This window comes from Anopheles arabiensis, chromosome 2, assembly GCF_016920715.1.
Source record: "Anopheles arabiensis isolate DONGOLA chromosome 2, AaraD3, whole genome shotgun sequence".
NCBI classification, from domain to species: Eukaryota; Metazoa; Arthropoda; class Insecta; order Diptera; family Culicidae; genus Anopheles; species Anopheles arabiensis.
Window position 1 is genome coordinate 41,983,755 of NC_053517.1, and position 13,806 is coordinate 41,997,560.

A 13,806-nucleotide genomic window follows, 5' to 3' on the forward strand; every position below is an offset into this window, starting at 1 on the left:
CTTGGGTACATGTGCTGCTGCGGTCAAAAACTGCATTCACACACCGTGCACAGTGTGATGGTGCATAAAGTTAGTGTTTTGTTGTTGGCTTTACATTGAATCGCGATCGGATAAGGTCGGAGAAGGCGCACATCACATTTCAACCCGGTAACGGCTACCCTAGAGTGGGGTTTTGTCGGACTTACTCACACTTGAACACTTGCAGTAAACTTGAACTTGACTGGCGTGGATCCAGCTTTCCTTGCAGGGTGGGCAGCTGTAGTGCTTAACCATGTTGTGTGGTAAACATACAGTGGAGAGCTTTTCATTGGTAGAACTAGGAAATCTGATGGCGCGGGAAATTTGAAATTATAACTAGTACTGTGTTAGTGAATCATCGCCATATATTAATGAAGTTGGAAGTGTCAAATGAGTTAGCCTTTGACCATACTTTCTCTTCTTTGTGGTTTAATCGCGCAAAGAAAACATTTAAAATATTTTTTCATTCGTGTCTTTTTTGTCATGCGTTCTTTTGTCCTCGAAAGTAAGGGATATGTTTGTTTTTATCGTACTGCTGCTTTATGTGTGCCAAGGGTTGTTTAATGAACGATGACATGTCGAGTGTATTCTAGAGCAGCAACGATTGGTGGAATGGTAAAAAAGAGTAAACATAAGTTAAACCCTGCACTGACGTGTTCCACTGTTCCACTTCAGGTTATTCTTGTATGTCCGTTTGGGGCTTATTTTGCAATACATAGAATATTACGCTCGAATGGAAGATATAATGTGTTACGAGGTTTGAGCAAGAGAATTTCTAAACATTATGAAATTCGTTTGTTTTGATCTCAATCATATGCATAAAATTAGCATCCCTGTGAGGTTGTGTGGATCATATCATTAATTAAATACTCGTGCTTGTGTGATTCATCGATTGCCAAGATGAAACAGAATACGATACATGATTGACAAGCTGTAGGGCTCAATTTGTTGGGTTTCCTGTTTTGGTTAAAAATAACAACACACTAAAGCGGTAATGATGTCGTACATAATTGACGTCAATAGAGTGAAACAGTATTGTAACTAAAATATTATAAAAAAATAGGAATTACGATCAGTTAATGTGATATCTTAAATAAAAAATCATAATAATAAAATGGATGATTTTGGTATGAAGCATGACTTATATTGTGATAAATTAACTGCTGACATATCAAACAATAATTCTTAACCATTCACTAGGTTACTCTTATACTCCAGTCTTCTTTTATCATATCGGCACCCTTTTCAGCAATCATGATCGTTGGTCCGTTGGTATGAGCCGCTGGAATATCCGGCATAACGCTAGCATCGATCACCCGTAATCCCTTCACACCGTGCACGCGCAGACGGGGATCTACCACCGCCAGCCTATCACTTGCCGGGCCCATCTTACACGTACCCACGTGGTGGTAGATCGTGTACGTCACGTGTCGCGTAAAGCACTTCCAGTAATCGTCGGTGTCAAATCTGTGCTGCTCACACCCCGGTATCGGAATGTCGAGCAACCGGGCATCGAAACTTTTGAGCGTGTTAGTTTTCGTTAGCTCGATCGCCTTCCGGATCCCACGCACCGAAACCTCCAAGTCATACGGATCTCCGAGGTAGTTAGGTTGAATAATCGGATGCTCAAAGGGATCAGCACTGGCCAAGCGTATTCGACCCTTGCTGCGGGGTCGTAAAATCATCGGGAATACTGTGTATCCCTCCAGTCCGCGTCGCTCAATATCACCGAACAGGGCGTTAAAGATTTCCGGTTTGTAGTTAAAGTTGGATTCGTAAATACGATCGGCCGCTTGCGTCCCTCCGATCAATAGCAGTTCCAGATCGGGCCAACCAGCTTCGTTGGCGCGATTGGGTGGTTGAGTTGTGTCGTGAAAACTGATCGCCTCACACGCTCCAGTAGACGCCATCATACCTGTGTGTTGGTGTTCATATTCCATGAATTTTTCCAGCGTAAAAATACGTTTCGAAGAGAGCGTTTCCGTGCGATTGATGAGAAACGTTAATGCTCCTCCCGCCACATGATCTTGAAAGTTAAACCCGACGGCAAGATTTGCCAAGGGCTGTATACCTTTCAGGCGTAGATGCTTGGCCGGACCGATACCGGACAGCATGAGCAGGTGTGGCGAACCTATAGCCCCAGCGGAAACAATCACTTCACGACGAGCACGAACCTTTTGATAGCGATGGTTCGCATAGAACTGAACACCTGTGGCCCTCTTCGTATCACGATTGAGCAAAATCTTTGTGACGTGAGCGTTTCGAATAATATGCAAATTGGTTCGGTTTCGTATCGGATAAAGATAGGCGTTGTTGGAGGATACACGCTGGCCATTCTTTGAGGTACTTTGAATAAAGGATGTTCCGATCTGGCTGGGTCCGTTATAGTCAACGTAGGGCAGGCCTAATTCCATGTTTGCTTTCACAAACGCGCGAGCCACGCTGGTGCGATACCTGGGATATGATATCGTGACGGGGCCATTGCGACCAGCGTACATAGGGTGAGAGTCAGGAACGATATTTTTCTCAAGCTTTTGGAAGTACGGCAGCACATCATTGAAGGACCAGCCAGCATTTCCTTTTTCTGCCCACGCATCATAGTCTCGGCGATTACCGCGGGTGTAGATCATGTAGTTAAGAACGCTTGAGCCGCCCATCACTTTGCCCCGAGGAAGGCGGCATTGATTGTTCTTAAACGCCAAACAGCACTGATTGCTTGGCTTCGTACGATAGTCCCAATTTACGGTGCTGTATGTCTGTAGGTAATGGGCAAACATTGGTATATCCATCAAAAGGTTCTCGCGCGGTCCAGCTTCGATCAGCAGCACCGACCAATGGGATATTTCTGTGAGTCGGTTTGCCAAAACACAGTCGGCAGATCCACCACCAACAATGATGAAATCGTACTCGGGCAGCAAGGGTCGCTGATCGGGCTTTTCATACTTCAAACGTTCATCGCCGTCCCGGTAGAATTGTATGATACTTTGTACTCCAGGTAACTGAGCCATAGATGTTTGCCACCTACAGATGAACAACACTATCACGCACCAAAACGTTAGTCCACGCAGCATTCCAACGAAGCTTTGAACCATATGGATAGTTACAAATGAAATTGACCTATTCGGCGCCAAAATTGTGAAGCCTTCACGTGGATGGTCTAACCGACACTAATTATAATATCACACCGCGTGGTCACTAGGACCGTGCACGTCCGGACTGGTCGCGTTCTGAACTCTCACTAATGCTTGGTGATACGCTTTCGATGGCTAATGTCTGCCAATGAGGGATCTGATATCTGCTGGTAAATATTGAACCAAAACGCTGACGCCGATGTAAAAGCTTGTGAAGATACTATGAATAAGCTAGAATGAAACGTTTAGAACTCCACGTGCCGGAACGTGTTTGTGTGTGTTTGACCATTAATTTCAGAAAGGGCCTAAATTCTTTGGATGGATCTATCGAAGCTTATTTCGGCATGTTTCTGATATGTCGTTCACCCTCTTAGGTTGCCCTGAAAACCTGTTAGCTTTACAATGCATGCACATAAAACCGGCCTACAAACTGGTCATAAGAAAAGGTGTAGGGCCCTCGTGGAGATAGTAAGCTTTATGCAAATAACCAAATAAAGAACAAAAAAGAAGTTCTTGGTGGCGGTAGTGGCGATATTTTCAGCATCTTAGTTAAAGGAATTCTCGTGAGCAATGATATCAAACTAGTTCCGTGAGTTAACGGCTGATCAGTATGTTTCAGTGACGTAAGGCCTAGAATGGGAACTACAATGGAGATTATAACTGTTTCAAAATTTGCTCCACACGAAATGTGGAGAGGTTTTGGGACAACCAAAATTGGGATAGGTTTTTCCTTTCTCTTCATTTTTTCGTATTTCTTTTTTTTCTGCACTCTTCTTTTCTCCTAGTACCTTGGGCTAAGGTTATAGCAAATTAATACGATGACCTTCTTATTTGATGTACATACGATATCATCTTGACTTTACTGCGACAGTACATTCGATTTCGTGTTTAAATTAATTACGCACTACCTACTGTGTGCTGAACTTGGTTAAAATGTATCGCTATTTAACATAATTTTTTTGTAGCTTTGCAACGAAATGAATGTACAGGTTTAATCCATGTCTGGCTGATTATTCGATGTTTCCAAATGCTGTGCGTGCTAAAGAAACTGGGTCGGTTCCGTGGTACAGTCTTTCAATGCACTGTGTTCCATTATGTTTGTTTTGGGTTCAAAGCATAGTATTCTTATATTAGCGGTACTTGATTTTTCTGCTAAATTTGACTAAAACTCAATGGAACTCAAAACCTACAATTTAGATTCAGAGATACTTGGTTTTCTAAATTTGACAGTTCATATGTGAAATAAGTACAATTTGTTTCACGCATCGTCAAATGCAGAAAAAAATGCGTTTATGCAAACATTTTTAAACCGCTTAAAAACCAGAAATAGGAGGTAGTTCCGCACGAATCGTATTAAATGAATGGTAAAGTGTGTAATAGCACTATTTTAAATTTAAAAATAAGTTTAATTTTACGTATTTTGGCTGAAAACCGTGATATTTGACATACGCGGAAATTGGAGTGGCTCAGGAACGCAAATAGCGCGTATATCGGGAACCGTCTGTATATAGTTTGTTCAGGTTAGTCATAAAATCCTATGATTCGCTGAACAAACTTGTATGCACGGCTGCATGTGTGATACTGGTTTAATAAAGAACGTGAATCTGACTGCCTTGAATTGGTTGAAATACGGATGTGAACGGCATTTTCGTCATACGTTGAAACCTGCTCAGGATGCTTTTAAGGAAGTAAGTGAATCCCATTCCACCCGCTGCATGCGATACTTTGCTATCAGTCGACATTTTTAAGCATCCTCATAAATTAAACTCAGTGGACAAAGGAATGGACCGGTAAATCCGAGCAGAGGGTCGATAAGTAGATATGAATATGACATGGTGTGTTCATCATTTCTTATTACTGCGTGATAGCGTAATAAAGATAGATTCGTATAGAGCGCTTCTTCACGTACTCTGGACCACATTCAAGGGCCATTAAAATGGGCGTAAAATTGACTTCTTTCACGTCGTCAATCAGATGAAATTGTTGGTGGGAAAGATCTAGGTGGAGGGCTGAGCGTATCAAAAGGTCACGCTGAGAAGAATTGTCCGGATCAGCCAGGCATGTGGGCAGCTCAATGTTGTGTAATTACTGCGACCCCATGGCCTTGCACTGAACTTCACCGCATCAGTCATAATCAGGGAGAAATGGAGGATTTCCTTGAAGAAGAGCAAAAAAAAAACACTTCCTTTAACTTGTGGTAACAATTTGTACGCGAATTGTCCTCTGACGGGGGCTTACATGATGGAAAAAAAAGAACTAAATGTGATGAGATTGGCACCGGGTTCAATCATCCAAGGATATCTTGAGATGAGCAAAACAGTTGCGGTACGCTCATCAAAGGTGAACTTATGGCGACAGGAAAGTACAGCCAAGGTTTTCAAGAGTGTGGTTGTTTTTGATACAAAGTTTGTTTTGTGGATGAAATCTTTATATCTATGGTAGTCTGAGAGAAATGTAATGTTCGTAAATCTTCGAGGAATATTATCATTTTCCTTTGATCTCATAACGTAAAAACCATGTAAAAATTTAATGTAGTGGAAACTTTGTAAACGTATACTATAATCATGAACATTATACCGAATTGTTTAAATATCAATAAAGGACAGGGAAAGAAAGTACTGGCTGCGATTTTTTCGATCTCAATGTAGTCCTGTGTTATATGTTATTATATTCTAGGTACAAAATTGAAATTATGTATCAGATACGCTGTTTGCCCAATTGCTGGCCACCTCACACCAATATAATTAAAATTAGAACGAACTATTCGTTATGTATTGTATGAAACAACGATGGAGACGTTTCATTAGTGGATGCATCGGTTTTGATTACAATAACGCGTTCCTAGATTGACCGCGCATAGTGCGTCCAATACTTGCAATGTGTTCGCTCTGGGCCGATTACTACCGGGATTGACTGCAGTGGGAGTAGTTGTAGCAGACCTTGAAATAATGTAAGCTCTGTCAACCTACGATCCATTACCATACCGGTCTTGCTCACAATTGTTAAACGATGGTATTTGTGGTACACTGTACATGTAATAGTCGGGTAGGCTCGTTTTGTTTTCCAATTGAAACAATATTTTCAACTTATGTTTACACAATACGATAAAAACAAAGTTCAAGCGGGACGATAGAAACAAAGTGCACAGTTAACATTGCTCTTGATGGTTTATTTTATAATAATAGTTTATAAGTTTTCGGTTTGCATAACGACATAGCTTGCGCGAGGTACTTGTACTTGTTGAGGTAAAACAAAAAGGTAGAAAGGAATGGAGAACGCACATTATTTAGACAATTTATTTATTTCAAATTTCTTTTACGATTAATCTAGATTGTTTTTAATGGTGTGATCCAAGTGTGCCGACAGATTGATCGATTAGATTTCGGCTGCCCGTAAGTCATACGCTCAACGATACGGTATGTGATGATTTGAAATGATTTTAGTTGTTGCAGACAATTTCGTTATTCGAGCATAAATAAAATAAGATTCGCATGTTTAGAATATTTAGAAATAATGAAGGATGTATCTTATGGAAGGTATTTTGACGTTTCGAGGCGATTCACGTTTCCAGCGCGATCCATCTCGGTTTTATTTGTGCATCTAGATTATCCAAGTGGATTACAACTCGCCGATGCTTCTCTCTAGGCTGAAAGCATATATTCTGCTAATATTACTATGAGTTAGATCGCTGCTCGAGATATTCATTTCGCTTTAAGGGGATCCAATCCACATGTGGTCCAATGAAATTAAGAAGGATATAATAGCGAGATTCCAAAATATTGATCAATGAAATACGCGTTTTTGAATGCGTTAGAAAAATAGAGCATAAAAAATAGAACAGGAATAGGTAAATCTTTTTTCGTGAATCCCATGCTAGGTATGGCTAGGAAAAGTATAAATCTTCCTCTTGTGTACACCGATTATATATAGTAGTGTGCCTGACTAATGAAGTGCAAAATGGAACCTACAAATCGGGCGGTAAATTGTCGAGAAAACCAACTTATTCACTTGTGCTATCATAAGTTTCTTGCTTGCGTTTATATTCTCGCACCAGTTGGGAGTAGGAATAGTATACCCGACCGAAATACTTGAGTGCAAGTGGTGCTACGGTTAAAAATGCAGAAATGTTGCGGTTAGGCAGTCCATTCTAGACCCCCGACGATTCAATCATTAAATGTTTACCGTCAATTGACGAACCGTAGCCTTCTACATGAAAACGCAGCATTTCTTTGCCATGATGCGTCTTTCGAACCCATGCAAAAATGTTGAAACCTTGATATGGAGAGACTAAACAGCGCTAATTACTATAGCACACCGCATGGTCGTCGATACCGTGATCGTTCAGGCTAGTCGTTCTCTGAAATCTCACTAATACAATGCGTGGTGATGCGTCATTCAAGGTTGGTGTTGGTGAATGAAATATATTGTGACAAAATTTGGTAAAAAAGTAATTTTTAATGTGCATGGAGGAAGCTATGAATAAAATGATGCAAGATACAAAGTATCAAATTCAATTTAAAAAAAAGGCCCTTTTCTGGTTCGTCCTTAAGGTATACCAAGTTGGCATCATGATGCTCGAAAACTTTAAGATTATTGCGTTTGCCGATGCATTCCAAGACTACCGGACACTTTGCTTGTGTGCAATGTACAGCCCGGATAAGGATAGCTCAGCATCAGGTTGCAACCAGCAATGTAAAATAATTTGGAATTATGAAGTTGCTTACAAACTAAATCTCTAAATCTCTTTCATGTTCATGGACTAAATCTCTTTCATGTCATCCAGGGAAATATATATCGTTCACCCCACCAGTAAAAAGTTTGTATAGGCGGGTTCATGCAGCATCAGAGTTGATCAGCTGATCGGTAGATTACGAGATATCAAGGCAGTTGCAAAGTACTGAATAATAAGGAAGACTAATTTTTACAAAATCATCAAAAATATAAATACGTGTGCTAAAGTTACAAAAAAGGTATAACAAACGTTGGTACAATTAATAGTTATGATTGTATGTCAATGTATAGCAGTGGTCTCCAACCTGTTGTCCGCGCACCATTTGTGTTCTGTCGCGGGAACAGACCAGGTCCCCGATAGATTTGATGTTTTAAAATGAAAAGCTTATTACAACACATATCGTTCAACTTTTTCTCCCAATCAAAATGAAATTTTCAACATGTCTAGCGTAATATAAACTATATTTTTGAACAAAAAGCTTTGAATTTAGTCTAAACACATGCGCTTAATATATGTAGGCCATGGAAAATGTATTTTCAAACACAAGTGGTTCGTAATCATAAAAAGGTTGGAGATCACTGCTGTATAGTTTTCAAATAGTCTCATTCTTATTTATTGCCCTCTAAGATAATCTTTTTAGGGAAGTGATAAGATCGCCTTGCTGACCAATCATTTAACAAGTACAAATTAACAAATAATCTCATCTCTCCAGATTACTCATGCGACGGTCCGGTAACGTTACTGTCTTTTATCCCGAATGTTAAACCTTTGTGTAGACAAAAGTTAATAAAATCTGTTATAATATTTCAATTTTATCTGGATTAAAGGGCGGATACAGCACTACGCAAACTAAACGGCCACGTAGGGCCCCGTGGTCTCGAGGAGGGCACGAAAACGGAACCCACAAAATTGGTCATGTATCCATTTTACACTTAAAAAATACAGAATATTCCCAAAATACCGGCGCACAAAATTTGCTTTCTATCTTTATGATAAACCAAAGATATTAATACAAAATGATCGCGACCCTATCGTCCATTGATAAAAAAGTATAATTTACGAAAATTTTATTTACACACATAATCTTACTGTATTCAACACAGTTAGGTGTTAGGTGACCGAAGGTGCAATGGTCATAATCATGAATCGATAAGAAAATCAAACTTAAAATCAAAGAAATCAAACAAAATTTGCAGCAAATATGATAACTTTGTTTGAGCAATTTTCAAGGAAACTCTGATCAAAGAGCTTCAATTATTTTTACCTAATTTACTGCACATTCAGCCGATAGATGGTATGGTTTATAAACATATTTCCTGTGTTCACATTCTATTGGCATATTCTATATTTTAGCTGGAAGGTTCTTGTGGAACTATTTCCGTTGCTTGACATATTTTTGATTGGAACCGTTCTACAACCAAATTCAATGCGGCTGATGTGCATTATTACGTAATGCTGTAAAGTATTTTGTGGAGTAATTTCAATTTAATTTATAAATATGTTAGCGCAATGTATATTTATCTCATTACATATGTTCCTAACTGGCCTGAAAAATTTAGTTATTCCTAAATAACTAAATATACCATCTTTTCTTTGTTACTTTTGATTCCCGTTTCCCACAGTATCGTATCGGTAAATTAAATTAAGTTATGTGTAACATCTGCTGTAAGCCATAAAACCTATTCTCATGCCACCATAAGGTGTATGCAAAGTTTCGTTGAAAATGATCTAGCCGTTTTGGAGGTTGCTGGCAACAAACGCCGTGGCACGAGTTTTTTATGTATGTATATAGAGAAGATAGAGATAGATACACATATTTCAAAATGTTTTCAAAATACGTGACCACTTGAATTAAAGAAAACTAATCAATAAACAACAAACAATTGGTTGGTTAGTATCCCAAATATCTGCTGCTTTCCGATTTAATTGTGATATGGATTAAGTGTATTTTATGATGGTAATCGTTTGAACTAACTGCTTCAATTGCACCGGTGTTAGGCATTGGGTATTTTACTTAGACGCAGCATATAATCTTTTCAAAATGCTATGTTGCTCACCGGTTGGTTGTAAACCGCGAAAGACAATGTATAATTCTGCACAGGCTAGGATAGTAACACAATTTTTATTGCAACAATTCCTTACAAGTTCCAATCTTCCTTGATCATATCGGCACCCTTTTCAGCAATCATGATTGTTGGCCCGTTGGTATGAGCCGCCGGAATATCCGGCATAACGCTAGCATCGATCACTCGTAATCCCTTCACACCGTGCACGCGCAGACGGGGATCTACCACCGCCAGCCTATCACTTGCCGGGCCCATCTTACACGTACCCACGTGGTGGTAGATCGTGTACGTCACGTGTCGCGTAAAGCACTTCCAGTAATCGTCGGTGTCAAATCTGTGCTGCTCACACCCCGGTATCGGAATGTCGAGCAACCGGGCATCGAAACTTTTGAGCGTGTTAGTTTTCGTTAGCTCGATCGCCTTACGGATCCCACGCACCGAAACCTCCAAGTCATACGGATCTCCGAGGTAGTTAGGTTGAATAATCGGATGCTCAAAGGGATCAGCACTGGCCAAGCGTATTCGACCCTTGCTGCGGGGTCGTAAAATCATCGGGAATACTGTGTATCCCTCCAGTCCGCGTCGCTCAATATCACCGAACAGGGCGTTAAAAGTTTCCGGTTTGTAGTTAAAGTTGGATTCGTAAATACGATCGGCTGCGTGTGTGCCTCCGATTAATAGCAGTTCCAGATCGGGCCAACCAGCTTCGTTGGCGCGATTGGGTGGTTGAGTTGTGTCGTGAAAACTGATCGCCTCACACGCTCCAGTAGACGCCATCATACCTGTGTGTTGGTGTTCGTATTCCACAAAACTTTCCAATGTGAACATGCGTTTGGAAGTGAGCGTTTCCGTGTGATTGATGAGAAACGTTAATGCTCCACCCGCCACATGATCTTGAAAGTTAAACCCGACGGCAAGATTTGCCAAGGGCTGTATACCTTTCAGGCGTAGATGCTTGGCCGGACCGATACCGGACAGCATGAGCAGATGTGGCGAACCTATAGCCCCAGCGGAAACAATCACTTCACGACGAGCACGAACCTTTTGATAGCGATGGTTCGCATAGAACTGAACACCTGTGGCCCTCTTCGTATCACGATTGAGCAAAATCTTTGTGACGTGAGCGTTTCGAATAATATGCAAATTTGTTCGGTTTCGTATCGGGTAAAGATAGGCGTTGTTGGAGGATACACGCTGGCCATTCTTTGTGGTACTTTGAATAAAGGATGTTCCGATCTGGCTGGGTCCGTTATAGTCAACGTAGGGCAGGCCTAATTCCATGTTTGCTTTCACAAACGCGCGAGCCACGCTGGTGCGATAACTGGGATATGATATCGTGACGGGGCCATTGCGACCAGCGTACATAGGGTGAGAGTCAGGAACGATATTTTTCTCAAGCTTTTGAAAGTACGGCAACACGTCATTGAAGGACCAGCCAGCATTTCCTTTTGCTGCCCACGCATCATAGTCTCGGCGATTACCGCGGGTGTAGATCATGTAGTTAAGAACGCTTGAGCCGCCCATCACTTTGCCCCGAGGAAGGCGGCATTGATTGTTCTTAAACGCCAAACAGCACTGATCGCTTGACTTCGTACGATAGTCCCAATTGATACTTAATCCCTGTAGATAATGGGCAAATATCGGTATATCCATCAAAAGGTTCTCGCGCGGCCCAGCTTCGATCAGCAGCACCGACCAATGGGATATTTCTGTGAGTCGGTTTGCCAAAACACAGCCGGCAGATCCACCACCAACAATGATGAAATCGTACTCGGGCAGCAAGGGTCGCTGATCAGGCTTTTCATACTTCAAACGTTCATCGCCGTCCCGGTAGAATTGTATGATACTTTGTACTCCATGTAACTGAGCCATAGATGTTTGCCACCTACAGATGAACAACACTATCACGCACCAAAACGTTAGTCGACGAAGCATTTCGATGCAATAATGATTGAATTTTGAATCATATAGTTAGATATATATGTTCCAAATTGATCCCTAAAGCTTTTACGGGGATGGTCTAACCGACACTAATTATAATATCACACCGCGTGGTCACCAGAGCCGTGCACGTCCGTACTGGTCGCGTTCTGAATTCTCACTAATACTGGCAGATATGTCATAAGTAGCTGATGTTGCGAAATAAAAAAAATTTGGCAAATTTTATGCAAAAATACAAGAGAAGTAGGGGCTTGAGAAAAACCCATGCGGGTTCGAATTTAACACGCCAGACTGTGCAGGAGAGCGAAGATATTCGAATTGATTTGATTGGACAACTTTTGCTTCAGTTCAGTGTTTTGTTGTTTTAGGGAGGAAAAAACCTGTTCTTCCACTATGTGCAAAAATGTAAATTTTGAAGATCTGTGTGGTGAAAGTAACTTTTATGCAAATTGCAACATAACAGAAGTTATTGGTCATGGTTCTGTGTAGAATTGTTACGGCTGTGGTATAGTTTATTTTTAGTCGTCTCATGCTATCTATATGTGCCACGATTTTAAACTGGTGCCGAGAGTTCGCTTTGATTTTCGATTTCATTATGACGTACATGGTTTAAGCCAGCGGTCGGGAAAGTCCGGCCCGCGGTCCCAATGCGGCCCGCCGCAACATTCAGGATTTCCCTGATGTTTAAAGGTAGGAAGAAACTATTCGCATATAAAAGTTACTGAACAACTTTTAGCATGCCATTTCATTCCGTCGTACTTGTACACCCTTGATTATCGTAATATGGATTGATGGACTAATCATTACTGTGGTTTTCAGAAGTTTTGATAATTTTGGGACACTTTCTTGACTCGTTCTTACGGGAATTCTACTCTATGTATCGAGAAGTAGACTCTACGGCACACTTTTTGGAAAGGCTCGTTCAAAGTCAATAAAGTATCGATTAAATGATTTATTTTAATAATTATTTTACATGCGTCTTTCTCCTGCAAAATTGTGTGGGTCGATGTATACAGTATCAATGTAAAAATGATACACATGATACAACAATGATACAATCTTAGTTGAGTTAAAATCGTTTTTCCTTGTATTTGATAACCGCACGTAAACGAATTGCAAAGTCATTGCAAGCCGCACGCACAACTTCATTGAAGCCTTATGGGTTGTAGCTGAGTCCTGTTGGAAGCAAAAACTGTCTTTTCCCAACAGTATTTTTTCGCAATGCTTTAAATGGCTTTTGATAATGAAAAACAATGGCAATTCCTCTTTGGTCGATATAGCTCTACAAATCAGCTCAGGTGATGAATTTTGATATCCCTTGACTGCTTGTATATCATGAAGCCGTTAAATGTTGGTGTTTGATAATATTTCTGTTTAGTTCACTTTTATTTTATCTTTATAATTCACAATTGAACTTTGCCTGAACCGCGTCTTACGGCTAACGCACACATACATTATCATCGCTATCGGTCTGACGCGTACACCTGTCCTATCAATCTCGCTGTCGCAGCATCCAGGATGATCGATGTGCACCACTCACTATTCAGATGATAGCAGTCGGTGCACTACTCACCGATTACATCTAACAGTTGGTATATCAAGCAATGCTCTACAAATACGGTCATTTTTCTTGTTCAAAACTACCACCACAGTAATACATTTTTTATCCAGAAAAATAATGTTGTAACTAGCATGTGCTTTAAGCAGCAACTGAGATCTGACTATCGTACTACTTTTACAATTAGTTTTAATAATAGGAATTACAAATCTTTATCCTTGCTTGGATGTAATTATTATATGAAATCAACATCACCAATCGTATTGCTTAATATCATTATCCAATTATTCGGTTTGAAATATTGTATGATGGTATAATTTGAATTTTATTCCGGCCTTGCCATGAACTTATCCACATGAG

The 13,806-nt window shown here is 40.5% G+C and overlaps 3 protein-coding genes across 9 annotated transcripts in view; 1 reads left to right on the forward strand and 2 right to left on the reverse strand.

The window, feature by feature from the left end:
* The window catches only part of LOC120898671 (flotillin-2), a 154,167-nt gene that overhangs the window by 31,094 nt on the left and 109,267 nt on the right, over nt 1-13,806 (forward strand). The window lies entirely within an intron of this gene.
* Nucleotides 1,189-3,230, reverse strand: LOC120898663 (glucose dehydrogenase [FAD, quinone]-like). The gene has a single exon (XM_040304805.1). The coding sequence runs from the start codon at nt 3,108-3,110 to the stop codon at nt 1,215-1,217; it is 1,896 nt and encodes a 631-aa protein (XP_040160739.1). The 5' UTR covers nt 3,111-3,230; the 3' UTR covers nt 1,189-1,214.
* Nucleotides 10,020-12,029, reverse strand: LOC120898667 (glucose dehydrogenase [FAD, quinone]-like). Its single transcript, XM_040304814.1, has one exon. The coding sequence runs from the start codon at nt 11,880-11,882 to the stop codon at nt 10,020-10,022; it is 1,863 nt and encodes a 620-aa protein (XP_040160748.1). The 5' UTR covers nt 11,883-12,029.

What these genes read in the sequence shown, in the direction of transcription:
- LOC120898667 (XM_040304814.1), bottom strand. Translation starts at nt 11,882, where the DNA reads ATGCTTCGTCGACTAACGTTTTGGTGCGTGATAGTGTTGTTCATCTGT.
- LOC120898663 (XM_040304805.1), bottom strand. Translation starts at nt 3,110, where the DNA reads ATGGTTCAAAGCTTCGTTGGAATGCTGCGTGGACTAACGTTTTGGTGC.